At 41.4% G+C, this 22,047-nt stretch overlaps 6 protein-coding genes across 6 annotated transcripts; 4 read left to right on the top strand and 2 right to left on the bottom strand.

Moving 5' to 3' along the window:
• Positions 1–4,972: 4,972 nt before the first annotated feature.
• On the bottom strand, positions 4,973–5,815 carry LOC108978878 (rRNA-processing protein FCF1 homolog). The gene is made up of 2 exons (XM_018949385.1): positions 5,737–5,815; positions 4,973–5,677 (listed from the first exon to the last, which is right to left on the bottom strand). The coding sequence occupies exons 1-2, from the start codon at positions 5,737–5,739 to the stop codon at positions 5,078–5,080; spliced, it is 603 nt and encodes a 200-aa protein (XP_018804930.1). The 5' UTR covers positions 5,740–5,815; the 3' UTR covers positions 4,973–5,077.
• A 457-nt stretch (positions 5,816–6,272) lies between these two features.
• On the top strand, positions 6,273–8,307 carry LOC108978896 (coiled-coil domain-containing protein 47). The gene is made up of 5 exons (XM_018949411.1): positions 6,273–6,811; positions 6,881–7,038; positions 7,106–7,389; positions 7,483–7,830; positions 7,900–8,307. The coding sequence occupies exons 1-5, from the start codon at positions 6,393–6,395 to the stop codon at positions 8,137–8,139; spliced, it is 1,449 nt and encodes a 482-aa protein (XP_018804956.1). The 5' UTR covers positions 6,273–6,392; the 3' UTR covers positions 8,140–8,307.
• On the bottom strand, positions 8,285–10,396 carry LOC108978895. Its single transcript, XM_018949409.1, has 2 exons — positions 9,294–10,396; positions 8,285–9,226 (listed from the first exon to the last, which is right to left on the bottom strand). Exons 1-2 carry the CDS (start codon positions 10,394–10,396, stop codon positions 8,350–8,352), a joined length of 1,980 nt encoding a protein of 659 aa, XP_018804954.1. The 3' UTR covers positions 8,285–8,349.
• A 730-nt stretch (positions 10,397–11,126) lies between these two features.
• LOC108978877 (golgin subfamily A member 5) lies at positions 11,127–13,412 on the top strand. Its single transcript, XM_018949384.1, has 2 exons — positions 11,127–11,210; positions 11,299–13,412. Exon 2 carries the CDS (start codon positions 11,328–11,330, stop codon positions 13,077–13,079), a length of 1,752 nt encoding a protein of 583 aa, XP_018804929.1. The 5' UTR covers positions 11,127–11,210; positions 11,299–11,327; the 3' UTR covers positions 13,080–13,412.
• Positions 13,413–15,944: 2,532 nt separating this feature from the next.
• LOC108978876 lies at positions 15,945–18,241 on the top strand. Its single transcript, XM_018949383.1, has one exon. It carries the CDS (start codon positions 16,134–16,136, stop codon positions 18,105–18,107), a length of 1,974 nt encoding a protein of 657 aa, XP_018804928.1. The 5' UTR covers positions 15,945–16,133; the 3' UTR covers positions 18,108–18,241.
• A 640-nt stretch (positions 18,242–18,881) lies between these two features.
• Positions 18,882–20,450, top strand: LOC108978881 (intraflagellar transport protein 57 homolog). Its single transcript, XM_018949387.1, has 5 exons — positions 18,882–19,208; positions 19,277–19,381; positions 19,450–19,827; positions 19,884–20,163; positions 20,242–20,450. Exons 1-5 carry the CDS (start codon positions 18,903–18,905, stop codon positions 20,412–20,414), a joined length of 1,242 nt encoding a protein of 413 aa, XP_018804932.1. The 5' UTR covers positions 18,882–18,902; the 3' UTR covers positions 20,415–20,450.
• The last annotated feature ends 1,597 nt before the right edge of the window (positions 20,451–22,047 follow it).

The following is a 22,047-nucleotide window of genomic DNA, read 5'->3' as shown; positions in this document are numbered from 1 at the left end:
AATATCTCGATGCCTACCAGCCAACAATTTTCGGCACTGCGCGCCTGGCTTTATGTCTAACTAAATATTGCTTACGTATTCACGGTTGGTCTTGGTGGTAACACGAAGTGTCGCTGCCACCACAAGCAAGCAACAATTCAATTAGAACCACGACTTCTTTACAATGCCATTGAAACTTTGAAACGCGCACACCTTCCGCTAAGAATTTGCCGAAATTCAAGGCTTCAAACAGCAAACACATCCATACACATTTACTTTTTACATATTTGCCCCTATGTCTTGAAGCATCGAACGTGTTCACATGTTAGTGGTCGCTCGCAGCACTCGCCTCCGTCTTGCTTTCAGCTGCTCAACAGACGATTACCAAGTGGAGAGGTGGCCAGGCTTCGACTGGTGTCGTTCGGGCTCCAACAAGAGGATCGTGGCACTGCTGATCGGTGGTAGTGTGTAGCCAACCAACAGCTGTCGCTGATCTGCCGAGCGCTTTCAAGCGTAAAACAAATTTTTGGCAAAATGAAAAATGCGAAATTTTTACAATACACAAAAACTTAATATACATACATACAGACATATTTGCATGCCAGTGTACAAGTATACATATATGCTTGTAGTCGTAAGTAGCGAGCGGGGGGGTAATGAAAATTTGCAAATCGTAATTCGCAAAGCACGCGGATCGCAGTGAGTACACAACTCGCGAAGCGTGATCTGAAACTTTGCGAAATTTTCAAGTAAAAGCAATATGGCAGCCGCAGAAGTCGGCACAGTACAAAAGTCTGCCAGCAGTTGATGAGGTGTGTGCCGTCTTCGTAGCGGCGGAAACAGCTGAACACGAACACATATACGTAGACGATTTACCTAAGGAAAAAGAATACGACGACGAAACAAAGACAAAGACGAAGAAGTTTTGCCGAACGAAGAAGGAGAAGTCAAAAACTAAACAAAATAATACAAACATAAATAGATACGTGAGCGGAAAGCTGAAGTTGAAGCTCAAGCGCTACTTTAATGTGTGCGTCCGCTGTTACCTATGTATGTATGTATGTATCTATATCCGAATCATACCCAACGAAAAAATTTAACCAACAAACATACACATACATATGTATGAATCCCGAAGGTGCGTGTGTAGTGGGGCACGTGTCGTTCGTAGATACTCATTAAATCGTGTTATTTTATTTTTTATTTATGCCTGTTTTTGTGCTCTCTGGAGAAAGAGCACAATCTCGTGTATATACATACATATGTGTGTGCACTCGGTTATAAATGAATAATTGCAGCACACTGTGCTTGAAATCAAAAAGCTACTCTCATCGGAACAGACAGCACCAACGGCAGTCGGCAAGCAACGTCGTAGCGCACAGCGATCGCCTTTATGCCGATGTGTTTGTGAGTAAAATTCAAAACTGTTTTAATTTTGTTCTTTTTCAGCTTTTTTTTTTTTTKTCACACACACCGATTCGTAGCGGCAACGTACGAATTTGTTTGCTAGCACGACCAACGACATCGTTTGCTTAGTAACAGCTTTGAGCCCGGACGGCCAATACCTCCTCCTTCGATTAGTCGTACGGTCGAACAGCTGGTCGGTGAAAAAATGGGAAACTATGTGGCCCGCAACTATGAGATCGGCATCTGCGACAGAGKAGAGCAATACAAATTTAGAATATCAGGGCCGCTACGTCTTCTGGCATTGCAAGTGTATTAGAGACGAGCGGACTGCATGGGAAATACACACGGTAAATCTGCAGGATAAACTTCGTGACTTAATTGGCGGAAGTTGAATTCAGTGTTAAATGAGCGAACGAGTAGCGGGTTCACGGAAATGCCGACCAGATGATGTCATGAGACAGTGCCCGTGTGAACGGTTTGCCAACAACTTCGTACTTTGGTATGTATGTACATATGCTGTGCGTATGTTTGAAAATGGGAAGTCTACGTGCATACATCATCGGTTATGATATACTATATACTATATATATATATATGCATATATTTATATACATATATATATATATATATATGTGGTAAAATACGTGTGTGTGTGTGTCCTAGACCGTTCAACAAGTAATTTATGGTGCCAATTAGTCAAGAAAGACCATTTGCATAATTTCGTGCTCTGCACTCGGAGCCAGAGGAATAGTGGGCAGCAAACTCAAGCCAATACTTAGCAGTCAGGTGTTGAGGGAAGCAAAACATATACATATACATACATGAATTTTTACAAATACGAATAGCTGAAGAGAGGCGAGCAGTATAACTTACCACAGCTAACAGCTGCCGGGGAGGTGTTAATGTGGCTGTGTACTTTCGTACACCGATACTGCAAGCATTTGTTTAGGTGTGAGTGCAGAGCGCGCATAGGTGAAAATAATGACATGACTAATTTAAAATTCCACACGAAGTTCGATATCTACATTTTTTTTTCTTATTATTCTTTTCAATCCGTCGATCAGGTTGAATACGAAGCAAGTCATCTTGATAACGAAGCAAATTCCAACTCCAAGCTTCGTTGATTACATGCAGAAATTAGTGAACGAAATTTGCAGAAACTCTCACACCCATTTATAAGAATGGCAAAGCGAGAGAATATGACGACAACTGGTGGTCAAAGAGACCCGCACACAAACGAAAAAGCTAAATACTTTGTGGTAAACTCTTTGAATGTGAGAGCTGGCAAGGTAATAAATAAAGAGCGACTAGTGGACGTGAGTTAATGATACCCAATTAGCTCGCCAGTCTGTCAGCTGGTAGTTTTGCCGGATGTGATGAGCACAGGTCGGTCGACTGGTGAGTAGTTGTTTGCTGAATTTTCACACACAAATCGCGAACTGGTGTGAGACAGCAAAGAGAGCAAGCCTTGGTGAAAGAAATGTGCTGTGAAAAGAGAATATATGCATACAATTGGGCATATTGGTGTGTATATGTGTATGAAGTTATCCGGAGACCATTCATGGGGCGCTAACGAAGTTGAACCGCAGATCGTTAACCTTAAAGCTTCTCATGGAGAGACCACAAGGTCGTTTCCTTTGTATGATCTACTGCGGTCGACACCAGGTTGTGCCACGGTTACGCGTTGGCCAGATGAGTGGGTAGGTACAAATGAACGAGCTGAAGCACGTACATATGACCAATATGTATGAATGTGCATGCAGTCATTCGGAGTCACGCTGAGTAATCGTGCAGCCAAGTACAACTGCTGTTGCCAAGTGCATTTGCAGCTGCAGTTCAAGTGAGTGAGATCGCATGTTTAATGCTATGCAGACATCCGTGCATTTTTGATGCATATTCCATTTATTTATTTATTTATTTATTTTTTTTTTTTGATAATTAAAATTTGGCAATCAACGCTTTCAACTGTGAAGTCAAGTACTTTGCGCGCTAATCAGTGACCGGGGCTGGGTTGCAATCTAAGGCAGTCAGGTACCTGAAGTAGCGCGCGAAGTGCCTGTCAAAGTCAACAGAGTCTCGTCAAATATCAAACATTTGCACATATTCACACCTGATATCTTAAGTGAGTAAGTGATTTAATTCGTAATAATTCAACGAATGTCCCATGTCTATTGTACTTCATCAGGTGCTCTGGTGTTCGGGTTACCCGGCACATGTTGAAGTACATTCAATATGAGACTAAGTTCGACGGTGTAATTAATTGAAACTTCGGTAGCTGAAAATGTAAAAGCGCAGCGTGGACGCGTTAAATATGGACAACTTATATACACATGTACATATATAGGCGTATTTCTTTTAATCTTTGTATAAATGGCAATGACTTCATTAGAAAAGCATAAATCACATGGGTAATTAATCACTTTTGAAAATTAATAAAAAAACAAAAACAACGTATTACATCAATATATGAAGCTTTCACCTCAAAATATAAGGTATTAACACCTCTTTATAGTGTTTGACTAAACAATTTCATTTATCTGTAAATCTGAGATTTCAATAAAAAAAGTTTTCTAATTGTCATTCTATATTTATATTTGTATTTGCATATGCAATACTTGTCGATATTAATTTGAATAAGGAAGTAGTGAAACCAAGTGGTACACCAGCGTTCCGTTCGCGCTTGGTAGATCGTAGGAGAGAGAAGTCCTGATCTACAGATACAAGTGAGCATCGGGAAAAAATCTTACCTAATTGACAGATGAAAGTAAAAAGTCAGCAAAGCAGATCAACATCAAATCTTAATATTCCGGAAGTGTGGCATTTGAAAAATATTATTTGGGCTCAAAATCTTATGTGTACATCTATGTATAAGCTTATTGTATATGCAATCCATATGGATTTTTTTTATATTTTTATTATTATATAAGTTTGTATACGAATGTTTTGTATATATTGTAATAAATGCATATTAAACAATTGATTGTATTTCATTTTGATTTGATTGATTGTGAATAATTAAAAATTAAAGTGAACGCAAGAGTTTTCTTTTCATGTGTTTAATGTGCTTTCTTACGGAAACTGAATGCGACGAAAAGTATGGAAATAAATTTCTTTCAGATTTTTTATAAAGACTGAAACAAAGTATCTTGTTTATTTATTTAATAAATTGCATCGAAGGGTTTCCTAGATGCCAGTTCACTCATAAACATAACATGAGATTTTCGTTGAGCGCATAAAGTAGTGAAATCTACAGGAATTTGTATTTTGGGATGTAATGCATATTGGCTTTTAGCCAGCCGATTTCGCAAAAATATATTTAGTGAATCGAAATCTTTTATACAGTTTAATGTAAACAAAAGGAAAAATTGTCTGTTAATCTTTGAATATAAATAGTTTGTCGTCCTGAAAAGGACGGTTTTGTTCTTTTTTTTTACTAATACATACATATGTTTTTGAAAATAATATCAACCTCTTTGAATATAAATAGTTTAAAAATTTGTTCAATTATGAATTCTAATTGCATATATACAAACATAACATTACGCAGAAAACATAAACGCATTTAACTGTGTTTTTGTGTGTTTATTTCTTATTCAGTTATGCTAAAATTTTTATAATTACATACAGCATATATTTTATTTATAAAACTGCAATTCAACCTAACTTAGTACTACTCAAAAACTAATAAATATTACGCTTTTACACCATACGCTTCCGGCATACGCTCTATGGCATATTTGTGCGCAGCTACATACATAATAGGCACGCCTGGAATTTTGCGGATACGATTTTTCAAATCCTTATCGTTGGTTGCTACTATATAGCATTTATGTTGGCGAACTCGCTCTACTAAACAGTCATCCGCATATGTGCCCTTATGTAGGCAGGGTAAACGTTCAAAGCGTGGATCAGAAATTATGCGCAGCGCTAATTTATAACGACTTCCAAGCTTTTCTAATTCGGCACGTACACAATCGGAGATATAGGGAATACATTTGGCGTATAAGCAATCCATCATGCCTTGAATGATATCCAGTTTGTTTTTAATGCTGAAGTTGATAAAATTTGTATCGAGTATTATGTGATATGGTGGACCCAGTTGGGTATTATATTGGAAGAACAATGCGGAACTTTGCTGTTGAACATTGTGTACTTTCAAAGCGTGTGGATCTATTGGCTTTTTACGTGTCTTGCGTATCCCTTCTTTGATTCGTTGATCAGTAGGCTTTAATAAACGCTTCAGTTTTGATGTACGCTGTTTCTGTATTTTACGTGTTTTCTTTTGTTTGCCCTGAAAGTAATATAAGCTATTGTAATTGTACATTTCATTAATTTATGATATTTATTTACCATTTTATTTCAACAATTAATATAACTAGAAGCAAAAGGAACCCACATGTGTACTTGACATTTGGTTGACATCAAAAACTGTTATTGTTTACATTTTTATAGTTGCCGTATTTTTGGAGATTATTTTAATTTATCATAGTTATAGCAGTTATAAAACAAAACTTCTATTAATATTTAATTCCTTAAGTAAATCTTAAGCAGTTTTGAATATATTTTTCTTGCTTTTGCAGTTTCAAAAGCTTTCACTTCTGTAGATAAATCTAAAGTTATATGTTAGTATGTTTTTAGGTGAATTATTATGAATTGTGTTCTGTGTATTACGATGAAGTAACATAGAAATTCGACATTTAAAAAGTAAATTTGTCTCTTAATGTAAATCTACTGTTCTGAAATTACAGAAATAGACTAACAAATTAAAATAAAAAATAAAAAAAAGCTCAATAAAAATATCATCACTGCACGCACTATTGTAAATGGTAGTTTAACCCTATCCCTTTTCACTGAAATGAGTATTTATTTGAGTGAGTGTATTTTCGTATTCTTTACTTCTATAACCCATTTAACTTGCATTTAACCTCAATATTTTTATTAATACCAATGGTTATGTTGCTTAATAATTAGTAAAATTTATTTATTAGTGTAGTGAAAGAAGAGATATGCAGGTAAGACAGGTGGTGACACTTTTGGCACTAGGATGCCTGGTGCTAACTGGTATGACCTCGGTATTTGCTCATGCCGATGATAGTGACTTTGCTGATTTCGATGACTTCGACACGGACGATGAGTTTGTTGAGACTGTGTCTACATCGGCACCAGCAACTGGAGATGAGAAATCTGCACAGCAAGCACAAATACCCGAGAAACCGAAAGTTGTAGAGACAGTATCGGGAAAGTCAGATGACTTTAAAACAGACGACGACGACGGAATTGTTGAAGATGATGACAACGAATTTGAACATTTCCAAGACGAAGAAGAGTTTGAAGGTTTTGATGCAGGTGAAAGCAAAGACATACCTGTAGATCCAAAAACCGCTGAACCAAAATTGACGGTAGCTAAGATTCCAATGCACTTCCGGTAAGAGTTTTTTAATTGAATATCTTTACTTAGAAATATAACTAAATGTGTGTTCCTAATGCTTTGTAGCACTCACTGGGACTCGTATTGGATGGAAATGCTAATGTTGGCTGGCTTGTTAGCCTATTTCGCTAATTTCTTTGCCGGTAAAACGAAGAATGCTAGATTAGCACATTTATGGTATAGTACCCATAAGGGCCTATTGGATGACAATTTTGTGCTAGTCGGTAGGTTTAAAAGTCCAGAAACCTATTTTTATATTTAATTTAACACTGCGATATTTTCTGATTTAAGGCGATGATGGAAAGCAAGAAAACGAAAACCCTGGTTTGATGAAGGAAAGTGAAAGTTTATACACATTGTGGTGCTCAGGTCGCACTTGCTGTGAAGGCATGCTTGTTGAGCTCAAGATGATTAAGCGCCAAGATTTGGTAGCATTAATATCGGGATTGATACGCCCTCAACAGGACCAAGTACACATAAAAGTAGAAATGACGCGAGGCGTAATGGATTCATTTGTATTTTGCGTGGGTCTAAGGAAAACTATAACCAAAGTTTTCAAAGAGTACGCTGATTTGGTGAGTATTTTTATTAAATATAAATATATACAAGCATATTTATATATTTTACAAAGTTTATGTAATAATTGCACTTTCCACGTTTCTATGTAGAACAAATATTGCAGTCTAGTCAGTAAGCCAGAGGATCGCTACAAAGTACCTGCAGGATTTAGTGTGCTCTCCGAAATACCTGAAGCCACGTCAGCAATATTGGAGGCCCGCGTCATCACTGCACTCAACAAATATCAGCGCTACATCGACTATATCCATATTTCTGATCAATTTAGTGGTCCCATTCAACAAGAAGATGCCAATAATTTGAAACAACCAGAAACGAAGTGTATGCTTATGGCAGGTTTTAACATGCCCAAAGGTGTGGATATGGAGTCCATCAAACCGTTGCTCATACTTATTTTCTATTTAATGGAACGTTTAAAAGTGTACCGCATGTCGAAAGAGGTAACATGAACTACAACCATTGATCATAAGATATTCTATTGAGAAATGCATATCTTCATGCTTTTGCAGGGCAAAAACAAAGCGGAAAAGAATCGCTTGCGTGTGGAGGAAGAATTCTTGAAGAGTACACACGCAGCACGCGCAGAAGCTGCTGCTCAGCGTCGTGAAGACAAGCGCAAACAAGAGAAAGAACGCGTGCTTGCCGAGGACGACCCCGAGAAGCAGCGCCGCTGGGAACTCAAGGAGCAGAAGCGTCAAGCAAAGAAAAAGGCTCCCAAAATGAAGCGTTTGGCAGTAAAATCTTTATAAGATTAATATGCTACTAATAGTCCAATGATGTTGGCCGCTTCATCTAACAGTATTTGTTGTTAATTTGATTACGGCTTTCGTTGTATCCTGGAGATGTTCTCCCAAAATCTATAAGATATAGCAATAAACATGTAATTGAGCATGTCTATAATGCCATAGCTATACCAACTACGTGATTTCATTTACGCATAATTATGTTAAATTAAATGATCAGCATTTAACAGGAAAACAATTTTCATTGGAGACATAAGCGATGTGATTGCGTAGCGTCTTGATTTGCTTCTGTGCGGCGTCGAAGCTGTACGAAAGTGTATTGAGTTGGCCTTGCATCTCGCGTATAACGGCTTCACGGTCACTGACAGATAGACAGGCGGTGGCACGACACTGTGCCAGTTCCTTTTCCAGACGGTCTATTTGCTCCTGCATTTGACACTTCATTGCCTCGGCGCGTTCCTTAGTGCGGGCGATGATTTTGGCCGATTCCGAACGTATTGTGTCGAGGTCATCTTGTGTGGCCTTGAGTTTTTCACAGAAGAGGTCGCGTTGTCTTTCCATTTCCTCTAGACGCGCCTTGCATTGCTCCAGTTCTAGTTGACATTTCATCAATTGTGGTCGACAATCTGTTTCGTCCTTCGGAGACTCTGTCTGCGCTTTTAGTGCCTTTAGTTCTTTGCAAATAAGCATCAACTTTCCCTGGAGATCTTCCTTTTCCTTGCAGGCTTGCGCCAACTTCAATTGCTCGTTTTCCAACAGTTTGGGGAAGTGGAGCAACTCGTTGAGTTTCTCCTGGAATTTGGCACGTATTTCTTTTACTTCCGTGTTGATTTGCTTCTCTATTCTTTTATTGTTCATATTTAATTTGTCTAGAGTCACACTTTGTTCTTCAACTTTCTGTTGCGCCACCAAGTATTTATTGCGATAATCCTCCAGTTGCTGTGATTGTTCCTTCATTAGACACTTGAATTCCGTTTGCTCTTCCTTCAAGTCAGCAACACGTTGCCTGAGCACTATTAATTCGGACTGGTCGGTGTTTTGACCTTCGCCTTGACCGTTATTGTGGTTGCAGCTGCCGCAAAATCCTTTCAGGCTACAATGCATGTTGTCAAATAACGACACTATTATTTATTAAGCAAATATTTTATTAGAAAACTTACCGCTTCTCCATTTCTTTAAGTTGGCAATCCTTTTTCGAAAACTCTGCCAACAAGTGCAAATAGTTTTCTCTCAATTTGGCCATTTCATCGGCTTTTGTGGTTCGTTTGCTTAAGCAAAACTGAATGGGATCGGGCTCTTCCGAACAGACGTCTTCCTTCTCTTCCTGCGGCTCACACACCTGCTGCTTCTCGCGCTCCCGTCGATATATTTCCTGCTTCAATTGGCAAACCGATGATTGCATACATGTGATTTTCTGCTTGAGTCTCTCCAAAGAATCCGCTCCGGGCATAGAATCAGACGAACAGGGTTGCGTTGATTTTTTGCTTCTCCTCGAAGGCTGCGCGAACGGTGGACATGGTCCTCGACAAGGTGGTAGCGAAGGTGGGCATGGTTGTGGACAGGGTGGTGCGCTTTTCTTCTTCTTGTGTCCCATCAGCACACCGGCGATTTCTTGTATGAGTTTTTTGTCTTCTGGACAGCAGATCTTCATCTTACCCAGCGCTTTGCATAAACAACGCAAGGCTTTCTCATCTTTACACTCCTTTGGTTCGGCTGAGGCACATTTATCCGTTTCACTGCTCTCGCCACCCTTCCAAGTGGTTTGCGGCTGTTGTGTACACCCCGCATATGGCGTCATGTTATCTTCATCGATGGTTGTGGCAAGTTGTATCTCATGGTAACGTCGTTTCGAGCCGAAGTTTTGCAATTTCATAGCCTTCTTAATCAAGTAACGCAAATTTATTATCTCTTGCTCCATGCATACGCGTAGTCTTTTGATATCCTTCAGTTCGCATTTGGTTTTACAAGACTTGGCGCAAAGTTCCACAATTTGCGCTTTAATATCATTGACCATTTGATTTTGGCACTCGATTTCCTTGATTAGGCTTAAGTATTCAATGTAACAACGTTTTTGCTCTGGATCATCCGATGACTCACCGAGATGTGAGAATATATCTTCGGTCGCCTCCTCGGCCTCTTCGCCCATATGCGTGGTTTCGCTCTGCGAGTAGACACCATCTTCGGTGCCATAAATAAACTCGTACTCTCCTTCATCTAAATTTTCCGAAGCAAAATTTTTCTCGGCATCTTGTTCACTGGTCATTTTTTATTTAGAATTTGACAACTGCTTTTCAATAGAAAATACTTAGAATTTAGAAAGAATTATGTTAATTTGTATTATATGTGTTTTCTTTGAGTTAATTTTTCCTAATTTTTTTCTTTATGTCGAATAATGAAGTTTCACTCTTTGCTTACCTAAATATCATTTTTCGAAAATACTGCTCGTCCAAGTGATGCGGCAGGTGCCTAGCAGGGCTGTTCACACGTTCCCATGACACTCGGGTCTACGTAACCGAAATAGACCCGGATTTTTATCCGGCCAAGGTCGGTCAACTCGGCAGAACTCTGCCGCTACAACAACAATAGTAGACCTGGAACCAAAAACTGTTAACTCAGTAAGGACCAGTGAATAAGCTATCTGATAAATACAGGAAATAATGGTGGTGGTGGTGGTGGGATCGAATTACAACTGTCCTTAGATAATATTTTTTAAAATCTTAAGATGATCTGATCTGCACCGATTTTAGACAGTTCCAGGTCCTTAAAGGTTCTACCTCTCTGAATACCATTCAATAGTCTGCTTTATTTTGCACTTAGAGGGATACTTTTAAAACGTGGGAATAGCTAACGTGATATTTGACTATTTGAATTGGTATGTACATTAGGGTGGGTACTGGTACTTCAAGAGACTCTGCAATGAACGCTACATAGGCTTGTAGATTTGCTCCTGGCATAAAAATACTTGAACGCAAAATATAAGCAATCGCTTTATTTTGATCACATCCTTCAAACTTTGTTGTCGTATCAAATTATTTTTTGGATTTTGAATGAAAAGAGTTTTGAAAAATTTTCTGTTGGTAAATAGAGTCCCATTTTTTTTTTAAATAAAAATTGAAATTTGCACAGACAAGCGTAACAGTAACCATCTTGTGCGCCTCTTTGTAGAAAGCCCACACCTTTCAGAAAGGACGCAAATGGACCGAAAAAGTCAAAATTTGGAGTTTACACAAAAGTTGAGTGCGAAATCAGAAGAATGTCTGGAGCGACGTTCCCATCCATATTTCACATTGTCACGACAAACGTGCGCCTCCGGCGGCGACATGGTAACCGCATCCGATGGTTTACATTGCAATTCGAAGAACTCAAGTTACCAAAATTTAAGTTTCAAAAGTGATCAGTCGGAGGAACAATTCGAAGATGCCATACAAAATGTCGATGCGCAAGCCATTAAGGCAACACCTAGCGATTTGAGCAATTCCACAGATATGAGACCCTCATACCATGCCACCGTCAAGCGAAAATCCAAGCATTGTGAGGTCGGTTCGAAATTGAAAGCTGAACTATCCAAGTATAAGAAAGAACTCAAGGAGTACAACAACACCACCAAAGATTTGGAAGAGAAGTATATGAAGATAAATTTTGAATTGAATGAAATGCAGCAGAAGCACGACCGTTTCGTGGCCAATCGCAAGTGCTCCAAAGGCACGGACGTTTATTCGGACAGCAGCAGCAGCACTGGCTCCGAGTTTTCCTTGAAGCGCAAGTACACACAAATATTTCATCGCGGTAGCAGTTTCATGACCATGCTGCCACCCGGTTGCACTACCTCGAATGAGAATTTGGAAGCGGAATATAATATGCCGGAACAGGATGTGTCGGTCGGTCGTAGGAAACGTAAACTCTCATCGACATCCGAATACTCAAACTTGCGACAACAAAATGGCCAAATGTCACAGAAACGCCACATAAAGCGCAAGTCCGAGAACAAAGAGAACGAGGTGCCACACGATGTGGACAAATACAATACACGCGGACATGCGGCCGGTTTGAAAGACATCTATAAAGTGCTTAAGAACGTTTTGGATAACAATCAGAAGACGCATGGTCTGAGTAAAACCGCAGACCTAAAAGAGCTACAGTCGATTATATCGAACCTTCAGTGCGAGCAGTCGCAATTTCGTAACATTATACAACAACAGCAAAACTGTTTACAGGACTACCATACACGTTGCATCAAGGCGCAGCACATAATGCAAACCCAGCAAATAGAAATCGAGAAGCTCAACTCAAACAACCACCAACTCGAGACCGAAATCAGCACTGGCATCGATCAGCTGCGCCAGAAGATCGACTCCAAGTTGCGCGACGTATCGCACTTGCCACAAATGATGCGCGAGGAGCAGTCCAAGTACGAGAAGGTGCACAAAGAGAACAACATGCTAACAGAGCGGGTGCGCAACCTGCAAGGCGAGTCGAATCAGTTGAAACTGAAAATGGATGAGCTGGCACGTCGCAAGGTGATGACCATTAATCGACTCAAAGCAGCCGAGCGCGACTTGAAAATCTTCAAGAATTACAACACATCCCTGAAACATGAGAAACGCAAACTGGCTGAGGAGATGCAGAAGCTGAAGGAGCAATTGGATAGTGTGCAGAATGCCAGCAAGCGCACCATGGCGCGCCAGCGTGAGCAAACGGAGAAGCAACGACGTGACTTGCAGAAACGTGTCTTCGAGCTTGAATTGAAGCTGAGTCGTAGTCAAAACTCAACGACCAGCTTAATTCAGGAGCGAGACAGTTTAATTGCCGAGTTGCAAACGCAGCTGAACACACTGGTGCACAACTTCGAAGTCTCGCAGAAACACATTCGCGTGTTGCGGCGGCACATCTACTCCATGTCCGGCGGCAATGTGCGTTGTCCGAATTTGTTGAGTGAGAACATGTGAGTGGTCAAGTGGTTAGGTGAACAGCGCAACATTTCCAATACTTCGCGTCTATCCGTTAACCAAACCCTTAACGATGTACCTTGCTGCTTTGGCTTACAACTGGTTCCTTGTGCAAGCGCAGTGCAGCTTTTGATGACGATCGCTCAAAGCTTTTTGGAACATATAGTGCCCGACAGCGCTACGCTGATGTCTTCCACTATGTGCTTCACCCTGTTGTTGGCGATCGTCGGAGAATCGGAGAATCGGAGACCGTTTTCCTAACGCGAATAACTGCTTCGTTTGTTAGCCTAGGTATACTGTTTTAAATTTATAGTAAAGTCAGAACAAAGCAAAGGAAATTCTCTTATTTTTGTATGTAAATTATTAATAAATGTTCAAAATTTGCAAAATTTTTATATACTCGCCTAAAAATTGCAAGGTATTTATATTATGGCAGGTAAATGAAGGTACCACCCAAAAAATGGTCGATCCTTCCTATGAGCGTGTTAATTTCAATATGGTTTGGATTAATATGGTCGGACTCCGTTACTCCTTTTTACATCCTTTATCTTTCGTTCCTAAAAATATGTAGTCGTCGAACCACTACAAACCAATTTAAATGCTTCGAAACTGTAACGGTTTGGGATATCAATGATATTCTTTATTCCTGTGAAAGTACATTGGTTGCCATTATGTATGGAACTCGATTTGTTTTGCACGCTTGCAAAAGTCCAGACCCTGAACTCAATTTTCGACTGTTTCCAAGCATAAATCGGCCGATACTGCTGCAATTTTACGTTGGATACACATTCGGCGCTTGACGTAGCCCCATCGGAAATAGTCCAATGGCGTCAAATCGCACGATCGGGGAGGGCTAATTGACTGGGCCACTTCGTGAGATATCACGTTTCACCAAACTTGGATTACAATGAATCGATTGTGACATTCGGTGTGTGGGGCTTGTGGCGCCGTCTTGTTGAAACCAAATATTATTCAAGTCCATATCATGCGATTCGGGCCAATAATATTCGGTTATCATTACGCGGTAGCGATTCCCATTCACCGTAATGTGCCGATCTTGATTATCACGGAAGAAGACTGTAATTTTTTTGGGATGCATTGGTGACTTATGGAGTACGTGTGGATTGACCAATAATGCATATTTTGCTTGTTGACGAAGCCATTCAGCCAGAAATAAGCCTCATCGCTGAAGATGATTTTCCGATGAAAATCTGGCTCAGCCCAATTCACGAACATACGACGTTTCTGCTGGTCAAGGGGCTTCAATTCTTCCGTCAATTTGAACTTTTAAGGATGTTGGTCAAGCTCTTTTCACAAAATTCACCACAACGACCTCACAGTCGTACCCAATGATTGTGAGAGACTGCTGTGGATTTTACTCAAATGATGCGCTAGCGGCAGCAATATTCTCGACACTACGGGCACTTGCAGGTGATATTTTGTACTTGTGGATTCTGCTTGTGGATTAAAATTTTTCCAATTCAATTCTGATTGATCTGACAGGACGGTTATGACGACCATAAATTGAACGTCGCGCTCTTAAAGTTGAGGCCACTGACTCCGAATTTCGATAGTAAATTTTAACAATTTCGATGCGTTGAATCGTATGTCTTTCCGTGATGAGTGACAACTTAGCGCAGAGTGAGCAATCTCGGATTCGATAACCATTTTATAGCTTCGAAGAGACTTCGGTTTCTTCTTTTTGGTATAAAAGAGGCTTCTTTTTACAATCTTTGAGAGCAATTCGCAGCAACTAGGCGGCACATATTCCAAAAGTATACTTTCTTGTTTGAAGTTAGAAAGACTGACCCCACTTGTCTGAAAATACATCAAATATACCGGTTGGCTTAACAAGACAGCTTAGAACCTTACTTTATGTTAGTATCATCCTTAGTATCCCCATTTCATCCTCATTACATGTAAGCCATCTAACTAATATTGCGCCCTGATCGACACAGAATGCGATCGAAAATCAGCGCGGACGCCTATAGCATACCTTATTCCATTTCATTTCCGAGAATGCGAACACCGACGAGCGCAATCAAAACAAAATCGTAAATTGTTTGTCAACACAAGTCTTTATTAATGTACACACACATATACATATGTAGATATGTCGCATCAGCATTTCTCGTAATATTTCTACGAATCGCATAGACGAGCGCAAATGTTAAAAAAGTGCCGCACGAAATTTATATTCGAAAAACGTAAAAGCGAAACAATCGAGCACTCAAAAGGTATTCACGAATTACATTTGGAATTTTACTACATAATGATTAAGTACACACTACATAGTACATACATACATATGTAGCGATGCCTTGTGGAGTCGTCCGCACTGATTTGAAAATGCAAACGCGTCTAAATATTGGCCATTAATCGGCACGTGTCCATGCTGCCCGAGTGTTTATATGTAGACTTTGACGCTTGGCGTTTCGACTTGCCGATTTCCATCGACGCAATTTCAGTGCTCCGAATGGGGCGAACTCACAAAGTCAACGCGCAGAGAAGAGCATATGCGCGCTTGCTTGAATATAGTACGAATAGTTTGAATATGCCAGAGGAACGGCTAAAATTAGACAATCCGCAAATGTAGCGGCGCTCCACGCAGCCACTGCAGCTGTGTACGTGTGCGTGTGTGTCGCATAAATGTATACAAAATCACTTAGACGTTGGCATATACGGACGCGTGTGATTGAGTGCACACGGTATTTGCCAGGCGGTCTCTGGCGGCGGCGGCACGGAGCGATTGCTCATTAAGTGTGTAGTGGGTTGTGGCATTGACGGCATTGACGACGTCGGAGACGTTGGGGTGCTGCGGTGCGGTCTTTTGGCTGAATGTTTTGTTTCAAAATTCAAATTAAAATCAGCAGCCACCGTCACAAGCGGCTAGCCACAGCAGCGGGCGGCTGAAGGAGCACAATTTAGTGCGAGCGTTTTTTGCGTGTTTGCTCGGCATGTTGCTCAGTCAGTGCGGTATTGGAATTTGCATTCGACGTGCCGTGGAGCGGATGAACGGGTTTGCGGAATTCAGTATAAAGTCGAAAACTTCGAATGCGCCGTGTCGTTGCACCTGTGAGCCGATGGAGTGTGGCACTGCTGCTTGTGTGTGTGGTGCGAATTTCACCTGCCGACGCCATAGTGGATGCTGAGAGCTGTTGGAATGACAGTGACGCATGTCTCATACAAGCCACGCTACACCGGGTGGACGAGCCACCCCAATCCACGGGTTTGGCGGTGCAAATCGATTGCCAAACAAGAACAGCCGGTGAAAGCAGTCGCGCGCCCGCTTATCTGTTGCGGCCACTGGAAAGCTTGCTGCTCGATGGCTGCCACACGCCACTGGACGTCGACACTTACGGCATGGAATACCTGCCCTACTGCGGCACTGTGCCCCAAGTCTACATGGAGCGCTTCCACGCAGACACGCTACAGCCTTTTAGCTGCCCAGCTGCGAACAACAGCGTGTTGGAGGTGGAGATTCTGCGCTTTCATAATAATGAATTGGCCACCATAGGCACAGGCGCGTTCGTGAATCTACCGCGTTTGCGGGAACTATACTTCGCACGCAACACGCTGCGCCACATAGCGCGTTCGGCGTTTGATACGCTACGCGTCGTGGAACGCATTTACATCGCGCACGAACCCTTGTTGGCGCTCAAGGACGGCGATCTGTTCGAACGCACCGGCGTCGCTGATTTACAGCTGATGCATTTGAAATACATCACGTCCGACCTATTTGGCCATCTGCCCGAGACGCTGCGTCAAATAGTCGTCACACGCACCGCCTTCGATGACGACACCGTGGTGGTGAGTAACCCTCAGCTGCTGCGCAATATATCAATCAACGACTGCACCTTGAAATCGTTCACGCTGCTCGAGTCCGCACAAACAACCAGCGTGCGTTACATCAACTTGAGTGGCAACGCGTTGAACGCATTTCGTGTGGATTTTCTCAGCGATGGCAGCAACGCGTCGATTGTGGCCGTGGAAACGCTGGATTTGAGCGAAAATCAGTTGACGCAATTGCCGTTGTTATGGCTGAGTGAACTGAGAAAGCTGCGCCATTTACTGTTACGCGGAAATCGGCTGAAAATGCTCTCATTGCCGCCGCTGATGTCCGCCATACCGGCGCTGACGTCATTGGATTTGCGCGACAATGAGCTGACGTCACTGCACGATGCAGCCGCCGTGGCCGCCTTGAGTTGGGAGCAAGTGCGCATACAGATCGACCGAAATCCATGGCATTGCCTGTGGTTGCTCGACTTTGCGCACACACACCCCGAAAAGTTTCGCGTCTTCCAGTACGCCAAATACATTTCGCAAATTAATGTGAACGGCTTGCAATGCGTACCAGTGGAAGTGCCTGCTACAGCGGACAATGTCACGGAAAGTGTGCCAACTGTGTATGAAATAACAACCGCACAAGGCCCGACGATGGTGCGGGGTATTCAAATTCATGGACGAAATACGGGTGTGGTGAACGCCTCCACTTACAAATTAATCTACGGCGGTCCGTGGGATACTAAGCGCAGTCAACGCGCCGAGGCGCTGATAATTGTGTTTATGCTACCGGTGGGCGTGGCGCTACTATTTCTTTTACTCTATATGTGGATCAATTGTCAGAGGGTGTTCCACTTGTCGTACTATCGTTCCTTTGGTTGGTCGCAACGTAATATCGGCAGGCGTTTTACGAGCGCGGAGCGTTTCGATGTCGTGCGCCAGCTGCCGCCCACCGCGAATGCCTTCAATGACAACACAAACAATAACGAAGACTACGAGACGCCTTTGAATGGCATCGGCTCCGTGTGCAACTGCAACAATATTGGCGCGGCCACGTACGCCAATGAGAAATGCAGCAAACCGCATCACATCACCTATGAAGAATTACCAACGGAGCAGCCGTATAAAATCTACGAGGAGATAATTGGCGATGACGGCACAGACACCGAGACGTATGCGCAACCTTTTTACGATCACCTTTCGTATACGCAACCGGCCAAGAGCGATGTCACGGATTCCACATGAAACAACAGCTGATATACAAACTTGTTTGATTTTCATAAAAAGATACACTTCTGTATGTATGAAGCTAATATTTGCACTTACACATGTATGTATATGTATATTTATATTTAACACCCGTATATAATAGTTTTTAATGGTCGATATAATATTTAATATATGTATATTTATATTTAACACCCGTATATAATAGTTTTTAATGGTCGATATAATATTTAATTTTTTAACACCTAGTTGTTATTCAAATAAGTTTTTAACTAAAATTATGTAATAAAAGTGTAAATAAATAATGGCAATAAAATAAATTATGGAAGTACATATGTACAAACATACATATATTATATCGCATAAGCAAAATAAATCACTAAATAAATAAACACCTTCATTGAATGTTAGCAGCGACATCTATGATTCATACTAGTCATACTATCTATAACCAAAACACGTTGCTATGGAAGAAACAAAAACAACTATGCCGTGCGCCATCTAGTGTTGGATTTTGCTTTTTACGCAAACAATGTATTTGTAATAGGGTTTTTGGCCAGATATTTATTAAGCTGATTGCAACTAAATTTATATTTTGAATTTGTATGCTATTTTAATTAAAAACAACAACAATGTAGCAGAATCAGATCTTTCATGAGTTGCCTTTTCAAAGCCTCTGTTATGGCATAACCGTTACCTTGACAACGCACGTCATTCTTCCTCTTCTTTTACCATTAACTCAGTTTCCTTTTGGTTATAGAAAATATGGCACTTTGCCAAAGAAAGCAAGATTAAATAAAGACAAATTAAAAAATGCAGGGCGATAAAGTAAATTCACAGGAGTCAAATAATTTGCCAGTGACCACATTTCAGTCGGATGATCTGCTGGAAAAGCTAAAAATGCTGAATTACGAGAAGCAACTATTGAATGAGTACAAAATGAAGCCGCTCTCGCGTTTCTACTTTGTCAAATCTTTTAATCCAGGCGAACAGTTCTTCATGTTTACGCTGATTTGCTGGTGGCTATGCCGTAAGCTGGGCAAAGAGATGGATCGGCCGCAGGAATTCGATGATCCCAATACAGTGGTTGCCAAAATAGTGCAAATACTGGGCGAAATGGTAAGGACGGGCCTGCAATAAAAGTGTTCGTCTCTGACTTCTTCCCAACTCTCATTGAACTCGTTTAGGATGTGCCAGTGGATTTCCCACCCAACAAGCTTATACGCGGCGCAGGCCCTATTTGTTTGAACGTTTTGGATATACTCGCCACTCAAGCCACCAAAGTAGCGCAGGTTAGTTTTAAGTGTATACGTATGTGCATGTGCAGGTGTTAAAATCAATTGCTAATTAATACAAACAGATAGCCTACAATCGGCCGCACATAGCGCAGGAGGATGAGGTTGCGACAGATTACTTGGAAGATAACGCGGAAATCATATTGGAAAAGCTGGAAGATGAACAAAATGCCGCCTTGAGCGATGATAGCGATATGGAGGTGAATGGTGGTGGCGCTTTCAAAAATCTCAACTGGGTAAATCGCACACGGCGCGCGGATCGCAATCACAACATCGATTTGCCTGATGATAACGCGGCCACGGAGCGCTTTACTGATCAGCAGCAATGGCGGCAGGAGTTCGAGCGTGTGATGCCGCAACTGAAAGTTTACGTGAAAGCCGATGCACGCGATTGGCGCACACACTTTAGCCAAATTGAGTCACTGAAGTCCAGCATAGATGAGGTAACATGTTTATTCACTTTATGTGTGAGTGTGCTAAAGTCAGCTTTTCCTTCAAGTGCTCGGAGGACACACAATCGCAATTGAAAAAGCTGCACAGTGAATTCACCTTCAGTCTGGAGAAGATCGAAAGTCGGGAGAAGCATTTGAATAATGAGCTGCAGTCATTCATACGGCAGTTCAAGGAAATCTCCATCGAGCTATCCAATGTTCAACTTGCCCAAATGCAAGTGCAGACTGACACCGAGGCGCTTATGACGCAATTGAATTCCGTTATACAAGAGAATGACATCAAGAAGAGTGAAATGGAGCGACGCGGTCAATCCATGTCCGATGGCAGTGAGTGCATGCCCATTATTCTCGTTTATTATGTTTTATTGAAAGAAGAAAGTCTGTTTTTAATAATTTTTCTTACAGGTTCCGTAGTAAACATCAAGAAGGCGATAAATAAGCTTAAAGAGGATACGGCGCACTTACATTTGGAGGTGGCACTGTTGGTGCATGGCATCGATCAGGACATTATGCGTCAGGCAGGGAGTCTCACTGAGACTGATTCCGGTTATGAGACGGCAACACTGAAGACCTTTTAGTGCGAGAATTTATTATTATTTATTTACTATTCTGGATTTTAGATATATTGGAAAACATTTGTGTATACATACATACATACATAGTATATTCATATGTAAGTACTGTTTAGATACGAATTTTATTTTCTATTGTAATATATGTATATTTGAAGCTATTTTAAATATTATGAGAAGTCTGCTTAGGGCTACATTGCAAGTAAAATTGGCATTAGAATACACTTGCATGTTGTTGTTGTTGTATGTATGTATGTACGTACACTCGTTTTCACGATGGTCGGGTCTAAGTAACCGGAACGGACCCGAGTTTTTAATCAGCCAAGGACTGTTAACTTGGCACCTTGACTCGGAATTAGTTCAGGAATGTTTTCTGCCGCTATTATAACAACAACAAAATCGTAACAATTCTTTAAAGACTTTCAAAACTTTCGAAGCAGCGCTGCCAGTGCGATTACCAAGCAATGAAGGCGTCACGGAAGGCATCCTCCGGAATAAACTTGATAGCCGAGTTGCATGCTGCTTAGATCCCCTCTGTGGTCTCAAAATGCTTGCTTTTCATTGACCTTTTCAGGCAAGCAAACAAAAAAGTCCGGAGGCCACATCTGGGCTGTAGGGCGGCTGCGGAAGCGTTGGGACGTTGGTCTTGGCCAGATAGCTGTTCACAAGAAAGGTGGTGTGAGCCGGAGCGTTGTCGTGGTGTAACTTCCAATCAGCTGTGATGTCTTGTCGGATCCGATTGAACCTTCGTTTGAGTCTCTTGAGGGCTTAAACGTAAAACTTGGCGTTGACGGTTTGTCCAGGTGGCCGATGCATTTGATGTGCTGAGCATCGTTTTCACTTTGGATTTTCTGTTTGTCCTGACTCTCCAGGTGCTCGGAGACAACTGATCAGCCGCTCGTTCGTTAGCTAAGAACGCCTTCGGTCCGTAGTGCAGTCGGTCCGAAGTACAGTCGCGGCGGAAGAAAATCAGTCCTATTACTGTCCGGACAAACCCTGTATTGGTTGGAAATCAGAAGTTTTCTTCGATATCATATAACATAATATCCAAGAAACGTGCCTAATCAAGAGTGCATGTTCAAAGCGTGATTTTACGAGGGTTGCCCCGGCATTTCTAAATGCTTCTGGCAAGCGGTTCTGTTATATGCTGTTTCTGCAGCGGTGATTCCTTATACATACATATGTATATATATGATAATAGTACCTTCCGGCATTTGGTGGTCGCTTGCGGTTTACTATATAGGAATCTGGTAGAGCTCTTGAGAACCGTTGATGTGCTCTCTTGGCTACTTAAAGTGTGTGATTATGCATTGTGTACGTTTTGTGGGTGGGAGGATAGGAAGGTAGTTGCCATAACGTTATATACTTTTCACTCACATAGAATATTCGTTCAAACCCATATCTGATTTGATCAGAAAATGAGATCCAGACTTAGACTTAGTGCTAAAATGAGTGAGTCAAGACAAAATTAGACTCATAAAAGCACGGTTAGGTCGGCGTACACTGAGAAACAGTTAATTGATAAAAGAAAATTTCTCGCTTCTGGGAAAAGTGGAAATTATTTATCTCTGCATTGATCCCCAACTAAATATGTTTTTCAATGGAAATGTGTAGGAACGGAAATCTTGAGTTGTTAGAT

Source organism: Bactrocera latifrons, unplaced genomic scaffold (assembly GCF_001853355.1).
Source record: "Bactrocera latifrons isolate USDA-ARS-PBARC rearing strain unplaced genomic scaffold, ASM185335v1 scaffold_129, whole genome shotgun sequence".
Lineage (NCBI taxonomy): Eukaryota > Metazoa > Arthropoda > Insecta > Diptera > Tephritidae > Bactrocera > Bactrocera latifrons.
This window is presented reverse-complemented; position numbering and strand designations above follow the sequence as displayed.

Coding starts and splice junctions, on each gene's coding strand:
- LOC108978896 (XM_018949411.1), top strand. CDS start 6,393: ATGCAGGTAAGACAGGTGGTGACACTTTTGGCACTAGGATGCCTGGTG. Junction 6,812..6,880: donor AAGATTCCAATGCACTTCCG/GTAAGAGTTTTT, acceptor AATGCTTTGTAG/CACTCACTGGGACTCGTATT. Junction 7,039..7,105: donor TGACAATTTTGTGCTAGTCG/GTAGGTTTAAAA, acceptor TTCTGATTTAAG/GCGATGATGGAAAGCAAGAA.
- LOC108978895 (XM_018949409.1), bottom strand. CDS start 10,396: ATGACCAGTGAACAAGATGCCGAGAAAAATTTTGCTTCGGAAAATTTA. Junction 9,227..9,293: donor CTTAAAGAAATGGAGAAGCG/GTAAGTTTTCTA, acceptor CATGCATTGTAG/CCTGAAAGGATTTTGCGGCA.
- LOC108978877 (XM_018949384.1), top strand. CDS start 11,328: ATGGACCGAAAAAGTCAAAATTTGGAGTTTACACAAAAGTTGAGTGCG.
- LOC108978876 (XM_018949383.1), top strand. CDS start 16,134: ATGCGCCGTGTCGTTGCACCTGTGAGCCGATGGAGTGTGGCACTGCTG.
- LOC108978881 (XM_018949387.1), top strand. CDS start 18,903: ATGCAGGGCGATAAAGTAAATTCACAGGAGTCAAATAATTTGCCAGTG. Junction 19,382..19,449: donor AAGCCACCAAAGTAGCGCAG/GTTAGTTTTAAG, acceptor TAATACAAACAG/ATAGCCTACAATCGGCCGCA. Junction 20,164..20,241: donor TCAATCCATGTCCGATGGCA/GTGAGTGCATGC, acceptor TTTTTCTTACAG/GTTCCGTAGTAAACATCAAG.